We start from the raw sequence: 22,054 nt of genomic DNA, 5'->3' as shown, positions 1-22,054 counted from the left end.
TTAAAGCTAGTGACTGGCATTGGACTGGCAATGGTGATTCATGCCCATACTTGGGCCCTACTTTGTATTTCTGTCTTAATTTTTATTGAGTCTGTCAGTCCTTTTGAAATGGAGGTAGTAGCACTTCCAAACTGCCCATGTTTTTCTGAATGCAGGAAGGGAGGATAAAACTCTCAATATTTTGTGTGCTCAAATAATGTTTATTCTATTATAAACATAGGTAAGTAAAAGTTCTTGCTAACTTGGAAAATTTAAAATTATAATATGGCTTATGAAATCCCTTCAGCATAAATTCCTATATTAGAGATATTTGTGCAGACCCAATCAAGAACCAAGCATGAACTGATATAGGTCACATAGCAGATCCACACTTCAGACACCTGAAAAGCATTTGGCCCTTGTCTGGGTGATCTGTCAAACCACTTATGATTATATTTTTTTTTCACCATGCAACACTAAATCTTTCCAGTATTTAATGCCCTTCTCTTTAATGTCAGCTGGTCTTATAAGGAGACTTATTAAAATTGTGTTCTCAATTATGGCATTTTAATTTAATAATAATTCAATTAAAGGTGTGTTTTTTTATGGAGCATCCATGCTACCTTTATTGGTATTATTAGAGTAACCATCATAATAACAAGGAGTAATTATTTAAATGTTCATTAAAAATCAAGTGGTGGAGGAGAGAGTAATATTGGAGGAAAGATTGTAAGAACCTGATACATGTCTGTTCCTGAGTGCTACAATAAAAGGTGTCCTTTCTTTAAAGCTTGCAAGTTTCTACTTTTCCTGAACTTCTAAAGGTGCAGTAAACCAACATTAAAATTCCTTAACATTTTTATTGCTGCTGTTGTAACTTTGTAAAATGGAGCCAGAAACATTATCTGGAAAGTACTGCTAGAGGTAAGGAATGGCAGTGGTTATATGGACCTGACTGCAGGTCCTCACTGCAGTCCTGGCAGGGGTTATGGGTGGGTGATTAAAATGAGGGGGAGTTCATTCCCTGTTACTGCTAATGGAATTAATCAGGCATGCTGAGGGGAGGATTCATAAGGCACTGGATGTCACTGTAGCTCAGCAGAAAATAATGAATTCTCAACAGTTCATATCTCACACTGGTTATTGTTTGATGGTATCCAGAATAACTGAGGATATTTTGAGGGAAATTTTTATCTCCAGGGTAAAGGTGCTCAGCATAAATATAAAATTATGTACCAACTGGGCAAGGAAGATCTGCATATCACTAAATGATACAAGTCCGACTGCAGGGGACAGATAAGTCAGGGGTTCAGGCTGACTGGTGCAGTGGGGTGCATGTCTACAGACCCAGTCTAGTTTTGTTCTGACCTGTGTTTTCTCACTGTCTCCTGTAAGGGCAGAATTTGAAAGGGAGGGCTGGAATTCAGCTTTGTTTAGAGCTGTTCACGAAAGAGAAGAAGGCTCATTATTGCATTGACATTTTGAATGGAACATAATCTAACATGCACTAATCGAGGAAACACATTTTAATATTTCTGGAAAAGACCATCTTTTTGTCATATTATTCAGAAAAGGCAACAGTGTTCAATAAGTTCAAAGTTTAAAATGACCTGCTTTGGGAGGGTAAAAATACAGCAAGATCTAACTGTTGGGAGTTGAACTCAGCAATTCAAATTGGAAAGACAATTTTTTTTATACTGAAAATAGTCAACATGGCTACTGACTACTCCAATACAAAGTGAATTCTCTCTCAACATTTCCAAATCAAATTGAGAGAAGGGGGTGCTAAAAGCACAAAGTGGTTCAGCTGCAAATCCTTGGGTTGGATGATAACTATGAGGTGCAGACTAATTTTTTTCCTGTGTTTTGCATGTACATCTGGGTAGAATAATATATTAAGATCTTAAATTGCAGGAAGAAAGATTTAGATTAGGCACTTGGGGAATCTTAATGATGGTAAAGGAGTCAAGGAATGAGGTAGACTTTTAAAAGATTGTAGGCTTTCCATTTGGTGGCCTTTGAAGCGGGATATTGGAGCAGCTGGCATATATATGAATAGGTTCATAGATATGGACATGTAGTCACAGGACAAAGGACAAAGACTTAAAGAAAGTAGGTTTAGACCAGATATTAGGAAAAAATGAGGCATAGGAGCAGATTACCCAGAGAAGTTACAAATGTCCCATCCCTGGAAGTGTTCAAGGCTAGGCTGGATGGAAGTCTGAGCAACCTGGTCTAGTGAAAGGTGTCCCTGCCCATGACAGGAGGGCTGGTATTGGATGAGGTCAAACCTTAGGGTTTATTCCAGTCCTCTTATTCTTTAATTTCACAATTCTTCCTAGCCTTTAAATGGCATTTCTGAATACCTGAAATACCATTTCAGCAGTCTTAGGATTCAGCCCTACAAAACTCTATCATGTCTAAACTGGCAGTATTTGTTTGGCTTTACTGCAACCTGGAAGCTACAATTGATTGCTCAGGAACTGTGACCTGGATGTCTCATCTCTGTACATACATCATATCTACAAACTACTGTAAAAATAAAGAATTATACTTCAGCTCTTAGCCCTGCAATGCAAGCCTAGTTACAGGCTGTAGGATTGAAACCATGTGCAATTCATAGAACAGTATTAATGAAGTCTTGGCTTGTGTTTTACTCTAAGCACATGAATAATTTCATCACCATCCAACAGAGCACTTCAGCCTATGCTTAAGTTTCACTGATGTTGATTACTCACATGCTCAAAGTGAAGCACATGCTAAAGTGATAAAGACTGCATATGGCAAAGACTATATAGGTAGTTGTCATAAAGTGGGTATTTAGACAGACTTCAGTGCAGGTGGCAAGGGATTAAGATAGCTATATATCAAAAATAGCCTTATAACAAAGACTTTTATAGTGTAGGTGCTTCATTAAATATGAGGATCATTCTTGAGCAATACATGGCTGTTTCTGGGCATGTTTAAAATATTTAGCAAGTTTTTGAACATAAAAATGTTCGGAGAGGATCTTCAAAGTCTTTTTTACATTGTTCTGTTCTTAAAAGTGGGCATCTACACTGCTCAGGGCAACTTTTAGGCAAGATAACCATGAAGTGATAATATGGTAATTAACTTTTTTTTTTTTCCTATTTTTTTAAAAGAGGGAGTCTGGGGAGAGTCTTTGAGAGCTGTGAAAAAAAAGTATATACAGGTATGCATATATGAACATTCATGAATCAGTCAGCGATTAGTAGCCAGGTAGCCTACAGTCAACTTTGCTGTTGTGCTGAGGTCTCCTGAAGAGGAGCCCTGAGGAACATAAAAGCTAAACAAAACAAACAAGGTAGAGAAGACCTATGGCTGTTAGCATATAAATCTTAGATCACTAGTAGCACTAATTTTGTAATTTTGAAAGAAAACTAAAAAGGTGGGGACTTACTTTCCTCTCTTGAATTTCATGGAGGTGAGGTTTTGGAGAGCAAAACAAACAAAAATGTCTTAGTTCCATGTAACATGTAATAGCAAGCATCCAGCCAGCTGCCATTTTGAGGGTAATTTTTTTAATCAGCCATTTCAGTTTTAGGTTGGCCTTGATCCTCATCCTGCTCAGGAATTTTCCTTCTTACATATGTGCCTTTTCTGAAGCAAACATGTTGCTGTTATTGTCGCCTAATACACAGCTGCTTTCTTCCTCCTGTCAGCTCTTGAGCTAAGCAAAGCATGCACATACACAGACACTCAGTCATTTTATTTTTTTAAAGAAAAAACCCCATAACAAAAAAAGACTGCATGCTGTTACTTTAAAAATGAAAGAATTGAACAGCTGTGGGTAATAAATCGATTAATTAGAGTGGATAAAGTGAAGGTGAAGGGTGCAGAGCACTCTTTAATTTGAAGATATATGACCTTGTAAGATGCTGCACTTCATTTGCTATTAGATCACACTTTGTAAGGGGCTTTATTAAAATCTATTCTAGGGTGAGCTGAGGTAAAACATATTGTTTAAAAAATCTTTTGACAGAGTATGTTATATACTTTAGTTTGCTTCAGTGATTTCTGTCACTTTTTATACTACACATGTTGCTGTGCAAGAAAAGTTAAAGGTCTAGACATTTTCATAATATTTCTGTAAGAAACAGAAATTTAAATATTTGACGTAATAATGGGAGCATTTACTGTTGCTTTGGCTGCAAAGCTGACATAAAACTTCCTAACTGCCTCAGTGCTGAATAGATTTTTAAAGGATAATGTATCAGTTCCTTTCCATGTTTGTATGTGGCTTTCATTAATGTCAATAGCAGTTACGGGCACTTTTTTCCAAGCCAAGGGCAGTTCCCAAACTTGTTTTTTTTTTTCCAATAGTGATTGTTAGAAATTAATCAAAGCAACTATGTCTGGCACATACAGACACAGAGTGTGGGTCCAGTGCATGGGGGCCACATAAGCCAGGCAGAAATGTCTACTGTATTGTGAACATTTTTTATTGGCTGTGAAGCTTCAGTGAAATCAGGGTTTGAAGTTGCTATCCACAGCCCTACTAAATCAATAAATGCATGAAGATTTGCACCACATTTATCACCTACCTTTGTAAATAAATCTCAATCTGATACATGCCTTTTCCTTTACGCTGTTATGGATGCATATTGGTTGATAAGATTAAATAAACTGGCAGACTGATAGGTAGGCAGATAATCTTCTAGCCTCCTTGTCTAAGGTTTTGTAGGTTTTGTTAGCAGCAGTCATTCCTGCAACAGCCAGAAGAGGGGAATTCAATCAGCTTCTCTTATGTGCCCGAGTTTTAATATTTGGTTTTTGTTTCTTGTTTTACATTTTTTTTTATTTTGGTCTGCTACGAGTCATTCCTCTTTACAAGGTAGTTTCAATAATATGGTTCTGTTCACTTTATAAATGCTTTCATTTTCAAGCTCATGCAACAGGCTCTGGGGAATGGCAGCCTCCTGTCTAGAAAGGGTGTGTTAGTTCAGCTTTGGATTTGAGCTCCTGTGAAGGGGCTGAATCAGGCATTGCTTGGGTCCTGGTTCCGTAATGGGTCAGGCAGGAAGTTTGGTTCAAGTACTGAGCTTTCAGGAAGTTTAGTGCCTTTAGGTTCAGTGGGGCCATTGCTAGACAAAGCATGTGCTATCATAAACAAACAAACAAGCAAGGAATTAATTTTTGGCTTTCCAAAATGGTCAGGTTTTTTTCAGGAAGCCTCCCACTCATTTAAAAACAAACAACAAAACAAATCCTGCATCATGATTTTCAAGTTGACACATATTTATGAATTTATCAGAGTCTTGCAGAGGCATTAAAAAAAGGAGGTGGGGGGGGGCAAGCCGGGAAATGCTTTTTGCAGATATCACATAGTTTACATTGTGCCCAGGACCAGAATTTTCTAGCTAGCAAAATTATGACTGTGATGCAGACTTGTCCACACCTGTCCTTTATGTAAAGCTGAATCAAGGTTAAAGGAATGCTTTCCACCTTTATGCAGTTGTTCCAAGAGGCTAGAAAAGCAAACAGAACAGTGTTTTTGGCTCTGGTGAGCATTTCTGCATTGGAGGGCAGGCTCAGGCTCAGAAATTCTTGGGACCTGGTTCAAGCATGGCCCGACATTTGTTACTGTTAATTGCAACTGTGCTGTCGGCTTTGATTACCGGATGTTTCATTTGAGTGGCTTCTTGGTGTTTTGGCAAAAAGAATGTCAAAGTGGTTTATACAAGGGTATGTTTTCCAAGCTCCTGTTGACTTGAATAGGACTTTTGTGGCTAAATAGCTACATAATATTTTAAAAATGGAAGTGCTGGCATGACTTAAGCATGTATAAATTAAATTCAGCAAGATCTCAGGGGACTTCTGCATGAAGTATGTAAAATAAGAGAGTGAAAATGACACTGAAGGTCCTTACAGGTGCCTTGTAAAACCTACCACACTGCATTTTTCTTGGTTTTTGTCTGTAGTCATAAATCCCTTGAAACAAATTCCTTTTTGTGGAATAAACACATGAAAGGATTTGGATCCTTACACGTCATAAAAGAAGGTTTTATTTGCAAATTAGAGGATGTAAACTTATATAGCACAAATGCGTATGTGTGATATTTGTCATACATGTTAAGTGAATAAGTGCGGTGACTAAAGGTGCTGTTCAACAATTTATATCAGTCAATACGTTGCAATTAAATCCTTCTTTCAGAAATGCCAAGGAGGAAGTGTGTTAGCAAAATGAAGTGAATGCCAACTGTATTTAAATGTTCTCTGCTGTATTATTTTTTAAGTGTTCTTTCTGTTTTTTCTTTTATAGGTAAAGATGAGCCTTCAAGCTATATTTGCACAACATGCAAGCAGCCTTTTAATAGCGCTTGGTTCTTGCTTCAGCATGCCCAGAACACACATGGATTCCGCATCTACCTGGAAACAAGCCCTTCAAACAGTTCCCTTACTCCACGCATCACCATCCCTCCTCCTCTGGGACCGGAGACTGTTGCACAGTCCCCACTGATGAATTTTCTTGGAGACAACAATCCCTTCAACCTTTTGCGCATGACAGGACCCATCTTGCGTGAACACCCTGGCTTTGGTGAGGGTCGGCTCCCAAACACGCCTCCGCTGTTCAGCCCACCGCCTCGTCATCATCTGGATCCACATCGCCTTAGTGCCGAAGAAATGGGGTTAGTTGCCCAGCATCCCAGTGCCTTTGACAGAGTTATGCGTTTAAACCCCATGGCAATTGAGTCCCCAGCGATGGATTTCTCCAGAAGGCTCCGAGAGCTGGCAGGAAACAGTTCCACCCCTCCGCCAGTCTCACCCAGTCGCACCAACCCTATGCATCGTCTGTTGAATCCTTTCCAGCCAAGTCCTAAATCACCTTTTTTGAGCACCCCGCCACTGCCCCCCATGCCCCCTAGCAGCACTACGCCTCCCCAGCCTCAGGCCAAGAGCAAGTCCTGTGAATTTTGTGGAAAAACATTCAAGTTCCAGAGTAACCTTATCGTGCACCGGCGCAGTCACACAGGAGAAAAGCCCTACAAGTGTCAGCTCTGTGACCATGCTTGCTCCCAGGCCAGCAAGCTAAAGCGCCACATGAAAACGCATATGCATAAAGCTGGCTCCATGACGGGCAGGTCAGATGATGGACTGTCCACCACTAGTTCCCCAGAGCCAGGCACAAGTGAGCTCACTGGAGAGGGACTGAAATCCAGTGAGGCAGATTTCAGGAACGAAAGCGATCCTTCCCTGGGCCATGACAACGAAGAAGAGGAAGAGGAGGAGGAGGAGGAAGAGGAGCTTGAAAATGAGAGCCGGCCAGAGTCGAGCTTTAGTATGGACTCAGAGCTGAGTCGTAACCGAGAAAACGGCTCCAAGTCACTGCCAGATGAGAAGTCCCTCGTCCTGGGAAAAGTCATTGAGAATGTAAGTCTAGGTGCCATTCAGCAATATAACGACATGTTAGCTGAGAAACAGAAGAGGAGTAGCTTCATGAAAAGGTCCTCTGACCAGCGAGACTTGTGTCCTCGAGACCTCTGTCAGAGAGATCCAGGTGACGAAGACTCAGTGGTAGGAGAGCTGGACCGCACTGAGGAAGGTACGGTCAATGGAAGAAACTTTGGCCCGGGTGAACCCTTCCCAAACTTGTTCCCCCGCAAGCCAACACCTATCACGAGCCCCAGTTTAAACAATTCCTCTAAAAGAATAAAGGTAGAGAAAGATTTGGACTTGCCACCAGCAACGATAATACCTTCCGAAAACGTTTACTCCCAGTGGCTGGTAGGGTACGCAGCATCGCGGCACTTCATGAAGGATCCGTTCCTCGGATTCACAGACTCCCGACAATCCCCCTTCGCGACCTCTTCCGAGCACTCATCGGAGAACGGGAGCCTGCGTTTCTCCACTCCGCCGGGGGACATGCTGGACGGGGGGCTCTCAGGGCGCAGCGGCACGGCGAGCGGAGGCAGCACCCCCCACATCAGTGGACCTGGCCCCGGGCGACCCAGTTCGAAGGAGGGACGCAGGAGCGATACATGTGAGTACTGTGGCAAGGTCTTTAAGAACTGCAGCAATTTGACGGTACACCGTCGGAGCCACACTGGAGAGCGGCCTTACAAATGCGAGCTCTGCAACTATGCATGTGCGCAGAGCAGTAAGCTGACGCGCCATATGAAAACGCATGGCCAGATAGGGAAGGAGGTCTACCGCTGCGACATTTGCCAGATGCCCTTCAGTGTTTACAGCACCCTGGAGAAACACATGAAAAAGTGGCATGGAGAACATTTGCTGACAAATGACGTCAAAATTGAGCAGGCAGAAAGAAGCTAAGGCCCCACCCCCCTCCCCCCGTCCCCCCTGCCCCCACCTCCACTAGGTTAAATTTCAGGGGTCTAGGTAACATTTTATTTGTACAGTTTAACTATTGCCAACTGAGAAAAGATGACCTAACTTGCCTCCGTAAACATAACTTAGCATAACTATGGTAAGGTGCCAGACTTTGGCACTTAAATATAACCTGTGTCTACAAAGTTCTATTAAACCCGAGGGTTGATTAAGGCAGTAAAAATTGTGGAGCCTTTTAACTGTGCAATAATTTCTGTATTTATTGGGTTTTTGTAATTTTTTGGCATGTGCAGGTACTTTTTTTATTCTTTCTGTTTAAATTTCTTTTAAAATTTTGTTGGGTATCCCTTTTTAATTTTACCCAGTCGTAGCCTGAGATTACTTGCATTGTAGGAGAGAAACATATCTTTTAAAATTATAATTTTTGGGCCGCTGCTTTGTTGAATTTTAAGCTAAGTGTGTGTAATTTCTTGTGAGGAAGCCAGCATTTGAACTGAAATCTCTCTTTTTTCTTTTTTCCTCTTTCTTTCTTTCTTTCTTTCTTTCTTTCTTTCTTTCTTTCTTTCTTTCTTTCTTTCTTTCTTTCTTTCTTTCTTTCTTTCTTTCTTTCTTTCTTTCTTTCTTTCTTTCATTTTTTCTCTTTTCCTTCCTTCCTTCCTTCCTTCCTTCCTTCCTTCCTTCCTTCCTTCCTTCCTTCCTTCCTTCCTTCCTTCCTTCCTTCCTTCCTTCCTTCCTTCCTTCCTTCCTTCCTTCCTTCCTTCCTTCCTTCCTTCCTTCCCTCCTTTTTCTTTCCTCTTCTTAAATAACCTTGAAGATTAGGGAAAACAAAATTGTACAGCGGATAACAATCTCTAAAATTAGCACTTTCATTTGAAATTGGATCAAATACGTAGCACTGACAATGTCGCTGAAGATAGAGGCCTTTTCTAGATGGATTTCAGCACTAAAGTTATGGCAACAAAAAAGACATGGATGCAGAAGGCTGCTACACTCAAAACCCAGAAATGTTCTTAATTGTGCATTACTATAGGATAGTTTCTTCTTGTTAAAAGCTATGGCAACATAATGATGCCAGTTTGTCACTTTCTGGAATGTTTTTCCCTCCCTCTTCCCCTCCTGTGACTCTTCCCAGAGACAATAAAAGTACATCTTGAGCATTTTAATATTATTTTCAAACCTCAGAGGAGCCAAATGCCATATTTTTTTTTCTTTTAAAACCACAAAATCATAAATTTGAATTTAGGACATCTACTTAAGTCCATATTTGCTGTAGTTGATTACTAAAAGTTAGGAAAGTGTGAATTTCTCAGTGAAAAGCCTCAACTCAGGCATTTGGTTTATTAATAGAAATATTAGAACTATCTTAGATGCTGTACAGTGATGTTATTATAAAGAAGGGAAAATATAAATTCTGGTTGATTTACTTATCTTGGCAAGATTCTGCTCCTACTGAAGTCGGTGAGATTTTTTCCAACTTAATTAGGAACAGAATGAAATTGTATTCAGATAAAAGCTTTACGACAGAGAAAAATTAAAGCAAAGAAAAATACACCTGCTCTAATTTCAAATTCCAAATTTTTAAAAGCCTTTTTCAACTAATATTAGCAAACAGTAGACAATTATGGTTAGAGATTTTAATTATGTTGACCCGCACTTTAAATCTTTTGTTTGTGGTTAAGAGAAAAATGGCTTCTCAACAAGAAATTACATCATATTCTACTTGGCCCAAAGGTGGGTTAAACTGTAAAGGAACAGCTGAGATTAAGTGTCAGTGTTGCTAAGCATGGCATTCACAATACTGGCACTATAAAGAAAAATAAATAAAAATAATTTATTGGACAGTTTTTCTACTGCCATTCAATTTGATGTGAGTGCCTTGAAAACTGATCTTCCTATTTGAGTCTCTTGAGACAAATGCAAAATGTTTTTGTGAAATGGAAAGACTTTTAAAAAAAAAGTAAAACAAGAAAAGTACATTCTTTAGGAAAAAAAAGAGCCACATTTACTTAAAAAAAAAAAAAATTACTGGTTGAAGATAGTGGACATGAAAATGCCATAAGACCCAATCAAATGAAGATGTATACCCAGCACAACTTCGGACATACATTAGCTGAATTATTCTCAGCCTTTTTTTTTTTTCAGGACAACGCTGCTTAGGAAATGGAATGGAAATGATTTACTGCTGAATTAAAACTCAAATGACACAAATTACAAGTTGCTATCATTGAATGAGAAAAAACAATTCAGGAACAACGGCTAATTTTTTTTTAAAGTTAAATTTAGTGCACTCTGTCTTAAAATACGTTTACAGTATTGAATACATACAAGGGTAAAAAAGAAATTGTGTGTATGTGTGTTTGAGCAATCTTTTTTTTTTTCAAAGTTTGCTTAATAGGTTATTAAAAAAATGCCATAATGGCCATGTGTATATTGTTTTCTTTTGGTGACGGGGTTTTAGTATATATTATATATATTAAAATTTCTTGATTACTGTAAAAGTGGACCAGTATTTGTAATAATGGAGAATGCCTGGGCATTTTACAAAACCAGAAAGAAAAAAAAAAATTTCTTTTTTCCTTGAAAATGTTGCAGTAAAATTTAAATGGTGGGTCTATAAATTTGTTCTTGTCACTGTAACTGTAAAGTCTTGAGTTTTAGTAAATTTTTTTCTGCCTTGGGTGTTGAATTTTTATTTCAAAAATGTATAGAATCTTGTATTCGGGGATTAAAAGGTGATTGCTACACCATGTAGAAAAAGTATGTAGAAAAAAGTGCTTAATATTGTTATTGCTTTGCAGAAAAAAAAAATCACGTTTCTGACCTGTACCTATTTTTCTCTTTTTTTCTCCCCTTCTCCCCTTCCCTTCCCCTTCTGGAATGGATATTGATATTGGTTGATTCATATGATGTAGGCACTTGCTGTATTTTTACTGAAGCTTGTAATTTTTTAACTGTACGCTTGTCCTTTTAAAGGGATTTAATGTACCTTTTTGTTAGTGAATTTGGAAATAAAAATAAAAACAAACAAACAGGCTGCCATAATATATTTTTTTAATTTGGCAGGATAAAATATTGCAAAAATAAAAAAAAATTTGTATGTGAAGTCCTTATTGTACAGGAAAAAAAGGGGGTTGTTAGACGACCTTTGAGTAAAAGAAACAAAACAAAATAATTAAGTGCTTTTTTATTTTACTTTTTTTTTCTTGTTGTTGTTCACAAATAATTTTAGTTGTATATATATTTTTTGTCAGAAATGGCCTACAAAAAAGTGCTGTTCCCACAGGGCTCTAAATAACTTCAAAGTTGCCTGGACCCCTTGCATCAAGGTTTTACCAGGTATGGTTGAACCAGGCTGGATGGATATTGCCTATTTGTGTGAAAAGAAATTCCGTTCCTGGAAAGGTGTCTGGGGTGACATCCCACAGCTTCCCTGCAGATCTGAGAGAGAGAGAGGAGATTTCTTCCCCTCCTTCCAAACAAGAAGATGTCCAATACATCTTCCCTCTCCTGGCCAACCCCCACTCATTGCTCCTCACACCCTGCCACTGCCCTCTGGAAGCAAGGCTTTTTATAGCAAAAAGTGAGAGCTGCTGCATCACTTTGACATAAAATGGTGAAATGGCCTGCTGTTGGTACAGCTGTAATTGGGTTGAAGTAAAATTAGTCCAGGCACAGCCCTTCTCCTCCCTGTTAGAACAGGATCAATTCCGTGTACAGGTCTTGCCAGTCCATGTTATTAGCTGCTTTGCTGCTGTTCACTTCTAATTGTACATTCCATAAATTTCTGAATGTTTGAGGGACTGGGATGAAATCCTGTACCTTTTGATGTCTCTCTTCTTTGCAGTTATTTTTCTCTCTCTCTCTCTCACGCTCTCTCCCTTTTGGGTTGAGGGGAAGATGTGGCAGAAGAGGAACTAATGCTTTAGGTGAAGGGGAGGAGAAAATGATCACCGCTCTTGCAGAAAATGATGGCAAAACTTAAAACAAAAACAGGAAGAAAAACATATTGCCATGCCAAATTATTCTGCTTTCATTGGTGCAGAACCACTGGAGCAATTGGAGAGGCATGGGTGTGACAGTAGGGAAATTTTGGTCCACCTTATCAGATAGGTATATGCCTTCCTGGCTTGAATGTCACACTCTTAAATCTTCTGGACAAATCCTGTATCTCAATTAAACTGATAAAGATCAGGAATTATTCATCACTCTTAGTCTTGGATTATTCCAGCAAAACTGAGGTTGGAATGTGGTCCCTTAAAGGCACATTTTCACTTTTTGGTGAAAATACAGATCTCTGGCTTTTGTATAAATCCAGTCATGCCACAGAACTCAGAAGAATCTCTTGGATTTGCATCAGTGCAACGAAGATCAGAAGTTAACTGCACATTTTCAGTCTACAATTCATTGATTTAAGAAAGAATTTCACTTTTCATTTCATTGTAAGTTGTTTAGGAGTTTCAGTCTCACTGTTGTTTTTAATTATCCAGGATAGCTAACACCAGCAGTTGTCTAATTTTGTGACTTAGATCACTTAAACTAACAATAAGTCACCCAAAAGCACAAGGGTTTTGTTTCTGCAGACTGTAGTGATACTGAAATGGCCCTCCTTTTCTTCTTGCTTAGAAGAGCCGTAGTTTACCAGGCCATAAGCACAATACAACATGGACATAGCTAGAATGCTGCCATAGTTCTTTTCACACTTTTAGTTTTAATTTTTTTTTAAGGTTGAATTTATTATTTTCATTGTGTCTAGTCTTGCTGCCATTGAAATCCAGAACAAAACTCCAGTTGACTCCCTGGCAACAGGACAGGTGCAGAAACCTGGTTTTGGAAAGAAAAATAGAAATTTCAAAGGAAAGGGTCAAAAAAATCAGCATTTCATCCCAGTCCTATGTAAAAGACAGTCCAAGGTTTTGTTTATCACAGGCAAACTCATTTTTATGGTGCTCTTTGTATTTTAGAACTGCAAAGCAAAGTAACATTGATTTAAGTTGTTTGCATTTGTACCGGCAAGGCAAAATATTTTTATTACCTTTTTCTATTACTTATTGTATGAGCTTTTGTTGTTTACTTGGAGGTTTTGTCTTTTACTACAAGTTTGGAACTATTTATTATTGCTTGGTATTTGTGCTCTGTTTAAAAAACAAGAGCACTTTTTTTTTTATTATGGATAAAATGTTGAGATGGCTGGAGGTCATTTCAATATGGCTTAGTGAAATATTTATTGTTCCTTTTATTCTCTGTACAAGATTTTTGGCCTCTTTTTTTTCCCCTTATTGTCACAATGTTGAGTTCAGCATGTGTCTACCATTTCATTTGTACGCTCGTTCAAAACAACGTTTGTTCCAGTTTCAAGTTATAAAAATAAATTGGACATTTGACTTGATCTCCAAATCTTGTCTTTCCTGTTTTTTTGACATTCAGGGGTGGGAAGGGGAAACAGAAAGGAGCAAGGGGCTGAAGCCTCCATACAGATGGTAGAGCTCCTGCCATATTTTCTGTCAGTTCTCATGGGAGTCCATCAGGAGAGAAATCTTGTTTGAGAGGGTTATATGAGAATCTGATGATGCTGAGCGGATGCTCAAGCCCTGATTACATTCCTTGGACTTAAATAGAATGCAAGGTATATCCTGAATAGTGGTCTTGAGAGAAAGTGGTATAATAATTCTTGAAACAGACACATTTCTCATAAAAAATTGTGTTTGGGGGCATTATCTCAGTTTTCTGAAGGTGCTGAGAAGTGCTTTGCTTGTGTTTTTTTCCCTTCCCGTAAATGTAACCGTATGGTGTATGCACTCAGGTTGTTACCATGTTCTGCTTTTTGGATGCCAATGCAAATAGAGAGAACACTTACAAATTCAACCAAGACCTGAATTTGGGCCACAGACTGTATTATGTGAGAAGCACCAAAATGTAACTGCAGCTAAACATCTGCTCCTCCTTCTCAGCTAGGGACAAAGACATGAACATTCAAAGGCAGAATTTTGCGCAATTTGCATTTAGAGGATAGAGCTGACAGCTACAGGCAGTTCACTATCCTGATGCGCTTTATCAAGCCAACCTGTTAGCTAATGCATGGAAATCGTAAATAAGAGAATTGTTATTCAAACCATTATTGGAAAGCATAGGAAAGATTTGGAGTGTTGGAGACCAGATCCTGGTTTCCTGGAGGCCCTGGTCCAACAAACCATGTAGCAGGCTTTTGATTCAAAGCAAGCAGGTAATTGAAATTAATTTCAAAGGAGTTGCTCCTGGACTTTAAAGTATTTGGCTCAACTCAGAAGTCAGGAGGGGAAGCTAAGTGGTGTGTGCTACAGAAGAGCTCCTACAGATGGTCCCTTCCTGATCTCAGGCTCCCTGAATCTCTAAAATCTAAATTTAGGTATGTGTGTAAGCGCTTTGCTGGATCAAGGCTTCAGAGTGATATAAAAGTTACAGGCTTTGAAAAGTTGCACTCATGAAAAAACAGTGAAAATGAAATCAGAACCCAACGCTGACAATTATATTGGGCAATAGTTCACGCTATAATTTCCCAAATGCCATGCTCATTTTGGATGCCTTCTGAAGTGAGCTGTAAGGGCTGTTACATTTTACTTCTAAGATTTGTACAGTTTGCATTTGAATGGGGTGTTTTTGACACCCCATAAACATGACTTCACTCCAGCCGAGCTTTACACCACCATGTTGTTTTGCTGGCTGTAAAGAAAGACGCTGCAGGCCTTGCAGATGTTGATGTGGTGCTCAAAGATGTAGCAGCAGCAGCCACTGCTGTGCATGGCAGCTTATGGCTGGGAGGGTTTGGAGGTACAAGGGGTCTCTGTCTACTTCCTCTGCTAGGGAAAGTGATATATGCCTGGCAAGGAGAATTCTGGACCTCCTGGAAGTTGTAATGCCTTAACTCATCACCACTGGATATGCTAGAGCTTGTCTGTCAGAACCCTGATTACTCACACACATTGGCATGAGGGGGAAAGTAGGATTAGGCCCTTTTGACAGAGAAAATATGAGAAATAACACAAATAAAGCTGCAAACAACCAAATCCAAATGAGTCTCTTTATGACATCCTTGGGTTGGTTTACTCCTGTTTCACACATGCTCGTGTATTCCAAGAACTCCGTAATAATTGGTAAAGGAAGAGGGCTTAGAAAAATCTTTATGAAATACAAGTGAAACCAATGGAATTCAAACTATGGTATGAAGGGAAAGGTAATTAAACTCAGCATTGCAATTATAATGAAAAACTATTATAAGGGAAATTTGATTTCTCAAATTCTTCACACTGGTTGTACACCATATTACTTCTTTGGATTCAATACATTTACTCCTTTTTTGCATAAGTATTCTACGGACTTGAATCTGGTTTAGTGGTTTTATGTATGTAAAACTTACATAAATTATAGGAACATATAACAGAATGGCAGTGATTGTTGAACTCCAAGACAATAACTGAGATTTTTCCATCAAAAAGTAGAGTCCAAGAGTTACATTTAGCCTACCAAAGGACAGGAAGATGCCATGTGATCTGTACGCCCAATTAAAACAGCTTGAAAACCAAGCACCCAAAATGAAAGGCTTGTGAACAGACCAATAATTACACACAAAAATCATTCAGGAAATAATTCTGAATAATGAATATATTTGAGAAAATTGTGATCTATTTGCAGACAACTCGTAAGCAAAAAAGAAGCAGCATTTGCCTAATAGTTGATTTGCTCTGAATTATTCTCCTAGCTCAGCTAAACACTGACCTTTAGCTACTCAATGACAACATTGTCTAGCAGATGACAGACCATTCTCTGAGATCACACATGTGAGAGATGGAAAAGACCAGTTCACTCCATTTGCCAATGCTTTACCAGTGCAAGACTATTTCTTGCAGAACATTTCCTAAACAAGTTGTTATGTAGAACAGAATCAAATGTAATTGTACACTGAAAAAAAAAAAATGGCTGGTAGGAAAAGATTCTTCATCCAGTCTTGTCACTGTCCATTTCCCCATGGCTTTAACCTCAGGTACTAAATTTACTGAGAGTGGACACAAAATTCAAGCCTTTGTTGGACTGCAGTTTGAGGGTGAGGCTAGCTTAAAAATTTGTTCTGATTGTTCTACTTCCCAAACTAATGAGGAGACCATTGCATTATGTAAACAAGATATTGATTCATAGATTACTTCCTCTGGACAAAAGTTAGACACAGGTTTCCTTCTATGTGTGTCTTTTAAATTATTCTTATTCTGTCAGGATATTTGTGACAAACTTCCAGTGCAAGTGAAGATCACTTGCATATGTTCAGATAGAGTTGGCAACTGCTTGTGCTGATTATGGTAGAAATCATAGGTATCATCAGAGAACATAAAAGCTAATGAGAATGTGAAAGTAAACCATGATGACTTAATTGTTCCTGAAAACTGACTAGTAATTACTGTAATGCAAAAAAAATATTGCTCTTCAAAAATATTTTAAGCATAAAGAATGAGTCCAATGAGCAACACGTTAGAGGCATGTAAGTGTGCAAAAACAATGTATACATCTCTCTGTACCTAACTTAGATACTAGTGTACCTGTAGAAAGCCAGAGTAAAATAGTGCTTTTATTTGAGTTTCTCCTAATTAACAAACAAGTGTAACTGAGCTTATTTTAGTCTACCACATTATGTTAAGATTGCCAGTCACTTTAATGACTGATTTAAAATGAATATTACAATGACAAATGAAGACCCCCTGCTTCCCTGCTAGAAATCACAATTGGAGCGCCCATTCCATGTGGACAATGTCTATATAACATTCTATGAGACACTATTAAAATATCTAAAATGCTATTTTTCACTAGAAACCAACAGATCATAAAACAATGTTCAATGATTAGCCAAGATAATTTGGTACATGCTAAATTTCCACTGTAGCAAAGTACCATGAGGAGGTGTGTTGATAATTCTTTCCCCCACTGATACGTGAAGATGGATAAAACTACATAAAACTACATGTGGGACTTCACTCATCATGTTAAATAGGTCTTCCCAACAGGGTGAGATGTAGAGAGACAAAGGGAAACTAAAATAAATTAGGAAAGCCAAGTAGACATGAAGCATAGAGCACAGAACTCAGGACAAACTCTCCTCATTTAACTCTCTGTGATGTGATGGTGAGAAGAATTGTTGGAGTGAAAAAGGAAGCCAAAGGAGTGGAGTCTTCATATAATATATTTCCAGTGTGAACCAGAACCAAAACCAAGAAAAATTGATATTGATAGCAAGAGTAATTTCTATTCGGAATGTAGCTGAAGCAATCTAATCAGAATCCAGACACTTATTACAGAATACTTTGAATTCTTAGCAATGATGTAACATAATGCAGCTTCACAGAGAAAAGCACTATTCCAGAAAAATACTCCCAAATAACTGACAGAATGAAATGACACAATTACAGAATTAGAAGAGGAGAGGTAAGGAGATGTTAAGAGATATAAACAAGGGAGAAAATCATGTTTCACATGATAATCATGTTCAGATGAAAGGAATGTGTTGGAGGATCATTGATGAATCAGGACTGTTAGACATTTCAAAATACCTAAGTGAAATGGGATTTTAAATCGCATTTTAGAGGTGACTTGGGTTCTAAGACCTACAGATTTTAACAACCTTGTATTTCTAAATGAATATTTTAAAAAAAGGCAGTGGTCCAAAGCTATTTTAGAAAAAAATTCTTGTCATAGGTATTATTCTGCTCATATTCAAATGGCTTAAGTGATTGCTTTTAATGTCTGAACATTTTAGAGGAAATGAAATGCCAGATCCATCCTGTTTCAGTTTGTGGCTTAACCTTATCTTTACTAAAGAGAGACATAACTCCTAACTCCCTATGTTTCTGGTAGAGAAACCCATCACTGTACCAAATGGATAACACAAATTCAGGGTAAGCAGCACATGGCCAAGACAGTGTTTTAACCATTAAAAGGCTGCAGAATTATCTTCACATCTATATGGCTTGTAAGTGCAATAGTTCTATGCAACTCTTGGAATGACACCCTAGTGGATACCACTCTCTACCTGCAGGAGGTTGAAATTTAGATATTCAGTTTGGTTTATTGCAAAGACACAAAGTAATTGTATGAAATCGTTGCTATTTAAGATGGCCAATCTACAAGTGACAAAAAACATGAACTTTCTTGTTGAGGGAAACACATTTTTAGTTAAAAATTCATGTCTCTGTGTGAAAAATGTTCTCTGATTGAAATGTTGCTATGTATGCACTAGTTTTGAAGTTTGAGATGTGAAACATTTGCAGTTTACTCCTCTGCCAAAGTTTATTCTTTCTATAAAAGAGTGGCAGTATACCTCTCATAGGCACTCCTTATTCCTTCTAGTGCAAAGTCAGCTGAATTAACCAGTTCTCTGCTGGCAGATCAAGCTAATCAGAGAAAAATAGAGGACCTCAGCAGTACAATTTCAATTGGCAGACCTTGTTCTACATTATATGTGTGATGATGGCTGTAGAATGTCTTGTCCATCCATCCCACAGGGATACTTCACAGCAGATGTATGCAGAACAGTGGTAATGACCAGTGGAGATCGGGCTGTGTCTGTGATGATGGATTGTCTTCCCAGATGTGGATTTTAAAAACTGATTTTTTTTCCTTTTTTAGTAGTAAGTTAGAGAAATTAATTTTCTAATTCTGCTTTGTGGGGGAGCAAACAAAAGTGGGATATGTGCTGATGTAAATCATCATCTTTCTGTTGTGCCAAGGAATAGAGGCATATTTATTTATCAACTGAGAGTAATTTTCCAATTTGTGCTATCCAACTCAGCTTGGTAAATGGTTTTAATATTGTATATATTTTTTTTAAAAGAGTACCATGTTCTTCAGGCTTTTTAAAGCAAGAGTTGTTTTAAACCAAAGTACTTGATTGCTTTGTGATACTGAGTGTCAGTTCCCAATAAGTCAATCCTCAAAAAAGAGTGAGCAGTGGAAAGCAGTAACTCTTGGCAAATTAAGTCTACTGTCATGTCAGTAGGAACTTCTGTGAGGTATGTGAATGATCAGCCAGCAGAATGAAGTAACTTTTTTGTCATTTCAGTCTGATGTAATCTCTCAAGCAATTTTCCCCAGAAGTATATACTTGTCTTGATATGCAAAAACCTTGGTCAGAGAGTTCACACGATTTTCCATACTCAGACTGCTTCTTTTGTTAGCTGTTATTCCAATGTGATTTCATGTTACCACTTTAACCTGGTGATGAATGATTCCTCAATGTGAAAACAGTATATTTCTGTTCACCATGTTGTTTTCCCACAGATGAGGTTTCAGTCCTTCTTCCTCTGGCCTGGCAAGACTGGACATTGATTTCTCCCTAAACTGTTAATGGGAAGTAATTTGTACAGGTAATTGTGCCTCAAGTGAAGTTTCTTTATCTGTGAAACTCTTCTGGCCCAGGAGTCTGGTGATCTGCTTCTGCAGTTGTCCCACATAATAACTGCTTAAATGAAATAGGAGCTTAAAGAAAAATTAATTCAGATCCTCTGAGCACAAAGGACACCAGAACAAATTGCACAACTACAAGTAAAGTGTTGTTCAGCTTGCCTCTCTGTCTACCAGCCAAATATCATATCTCAGTTTGCTTGTATTTCTACATGCTCCCAATTTTCTTTTCAAGGGACCTTTTCTGTTCAGGAAGAGAAAGACACATACTGCTCGAAGGGAACAAAATCATCTTGGAGGAGCCATTCTCAAAACAGAGCAGGTTTTAAGGGGTCAGGACTAGGCCCAGTTCTGTGCAATTAAATTTAATTTCATGACATCCTTATGTGATAGACTGAAGACAATTCATTATATTTGCATACCAAACCAGGTTGTGAAAGTTCAACATTGTGTTAAAGGCTGATGGTGGTGTTCAAAGTGATCTTAATATTTGACTAATTTACTAAACAGCCATTGGCCAGAGGAAAAAAAAAAGGATTTGAAGGATCATAAGAGCAATATGCTCTTGCGAAAAAGACAGATACCACCATGGCATGCATCAACCAGAACAGCCTGTAAATGTTATGATGTGCACTCTGCCCAGTATTGGTGAGGACTCTGGACATCCAGCTTTGAGTTCAGTTCATAAGAATTGAAAAAAATGCAGTCCAGTTGGAAGGCTGACCTAAAGGGAGCAAAGGAAACCGTGTGTTTGATGAGGAAATATTGGAATAACTTGGATTGTTTGTACAAATATGAGCAGAAGGAGACAAAGTAAAGAGGAAGATAACTCTTCTCAAGTAGGAAAAAGAATGTTGTAAAGGTGTTCTCCCCCACATGTGATTCCATGGGTATCTGGAAGAAGAAACAAATCCACTACATCTTCACAAGGAATTTCACCTTATGTTGCTCTCAGAATATTTCCTTGGCAAACCTTTCCTCACAAATTAGTGATCATGGCTCCCTTGAATGGCATCTTAAAAGAGCAAGGGATTTTGGGTTTTTTGATGTTTACTAACCAGAGAAGTTCAATGGCAGTCTTGCCTTCACTCAGGCTTCATCAAACACAAAAAAAGACCTGCGGACTAGATTCAGACCTGGTGTAAGCTAAAGCAACATAACCTTTGAAAGGATTCTCCCTTCTTTCACCAGACCTGTGAATTAGCCCCCAATTTTAGCCCTTGAATTAACTCAGAGAAAATTAGGCAAATTAGCGTAAATAAAAGTACAGTTGAAGCAATCAAGATACTGGCTTTTACTATATTGATCTATTTTAAAATATCAACATAGGACAGTTAAAAGCAAAGGGGGCAATTAATGTCTTTCCCTGGAAAGGTGTGAAAGGTACCTGTCAGGTTTCATTAAGTGTATTTATTCTTTCCTTTCAAATTGACTCTGCTTTGAGCAGACCAGACCACTCTTCTGGGTTAATGCTGACAGAAGACAGCAACACTGCTGTAAGCATTCTATACAGCAAATGTAGCCTATTAGTGAAAGATAGGGAATCCTGAAAATGAATTACTTTATAACTGATGCCTCTGAAATGCTCCATATGCTTATAACTGTCCCAGAAAAGCAGCGCTGCAGATTGTTACCTCTGCTTTTGTGAGACCTAATATCTTTGGGCAGCATGCATAAACAGTAAGAGAAAAACCTATTGTAATAGTTTTAAATGGGGATCTGAATCACAGAAAGATTAATTTGTTTGTCGAAGGTCATACAAAATATTCTATGAAGTAACCAGAAATTTTGTGCAGCTCTTCCAAGTTCAGCTCTGGTGGGTTTTGATCTTAGTCCTATGGCACATTCTTTGGGAGATGTGTTTTTATGGCATGGTTTTTATGTCTCAAGGTCTAAGAAATTAGGTATTTCCACCAAAGAAGCTTCACCCAAAGCTTGCCAGAATCAATGAAAAATGTCCTGTTGGTTTCATTCAGTGGGCCAGCTAAAGACTTCAGGGAGCAAGGCCATTTTGCACTTTTGGTGTGAGCACAGCGTGACTGCATTAGACCCCATGGGATCAGCCTGACCTTGGCCAGCCCAGGCACCTGCCCTTCACCAGGAGAAGCTGACCTGCTGTGGAGAAGGAGAAGGAGATAAAGGGGAGTTTTCTAACTGGACAGGCTGCAGTGGAAGGGATGAGGCTAAAAATAAAAGAAGGGAGAAGAGGCAATGGACAAAGAGGAGGGTCTTTGTGTACTTCCCAGTGAAACCTGTGCTGTGCCTTGTGTGTATTTCTGTTTGTTCCTCTGGAACAAGTACTGCAGGGCTGAGATCACAGCCATACACTTTGCAAATAACCAACAAATGT

The 22,054-nt window shown here is 38.6% G+C and overlaps 1 protein-coding gene across 6 annotated transcripts in view; it reads left to right on the top strand.

Moving 5' to 3' along the window:
* Positions 1-13,683, top strand: part of BCL11B (BCL11 transcription factor B) — a 97,319-nt gene extending 83,636 nt beyond the window's left edge. For all 6 annotated transcript variants that reach the window (XM_021549663.4, XM_021549659.4, XM_021549662.4 and 3 more), the window contains one exon: positions 6,263-13,683. In XM_021549663.4, coding sequence (XP_021405338.1) covers positions 6,263-8,274 — 2,012 coding nt within the window. In that variant the 3' untranslated portion in view covers positions 8,275-13,683. The remainder of the gene's footprint in view (positions 1-6,262) is intronic.
* Positions 13,684-22,054: the final 8,371 nt, after the last annotated feature.

Source organism: Lonchura striata, chromosome 5, assembly GCF_050655825.1.
Source record: "Lonchura striata isolate lonStrDom1 chromosome 5, ASM5065582v1, whole genome shotgun sequence".
In the NCBI taxonomy this organism is placed as follows: Eukaryota; Metazoa; Chordata; class Aves; order Passeriformes; family Estrildidae; genus Lonchura; species Lonchura striata.
The sequence above is the reverse complement of the archived record's forward strand: the minus strand, read 5'-3'. Positions and strand labels throughout refer to the sequence as shown.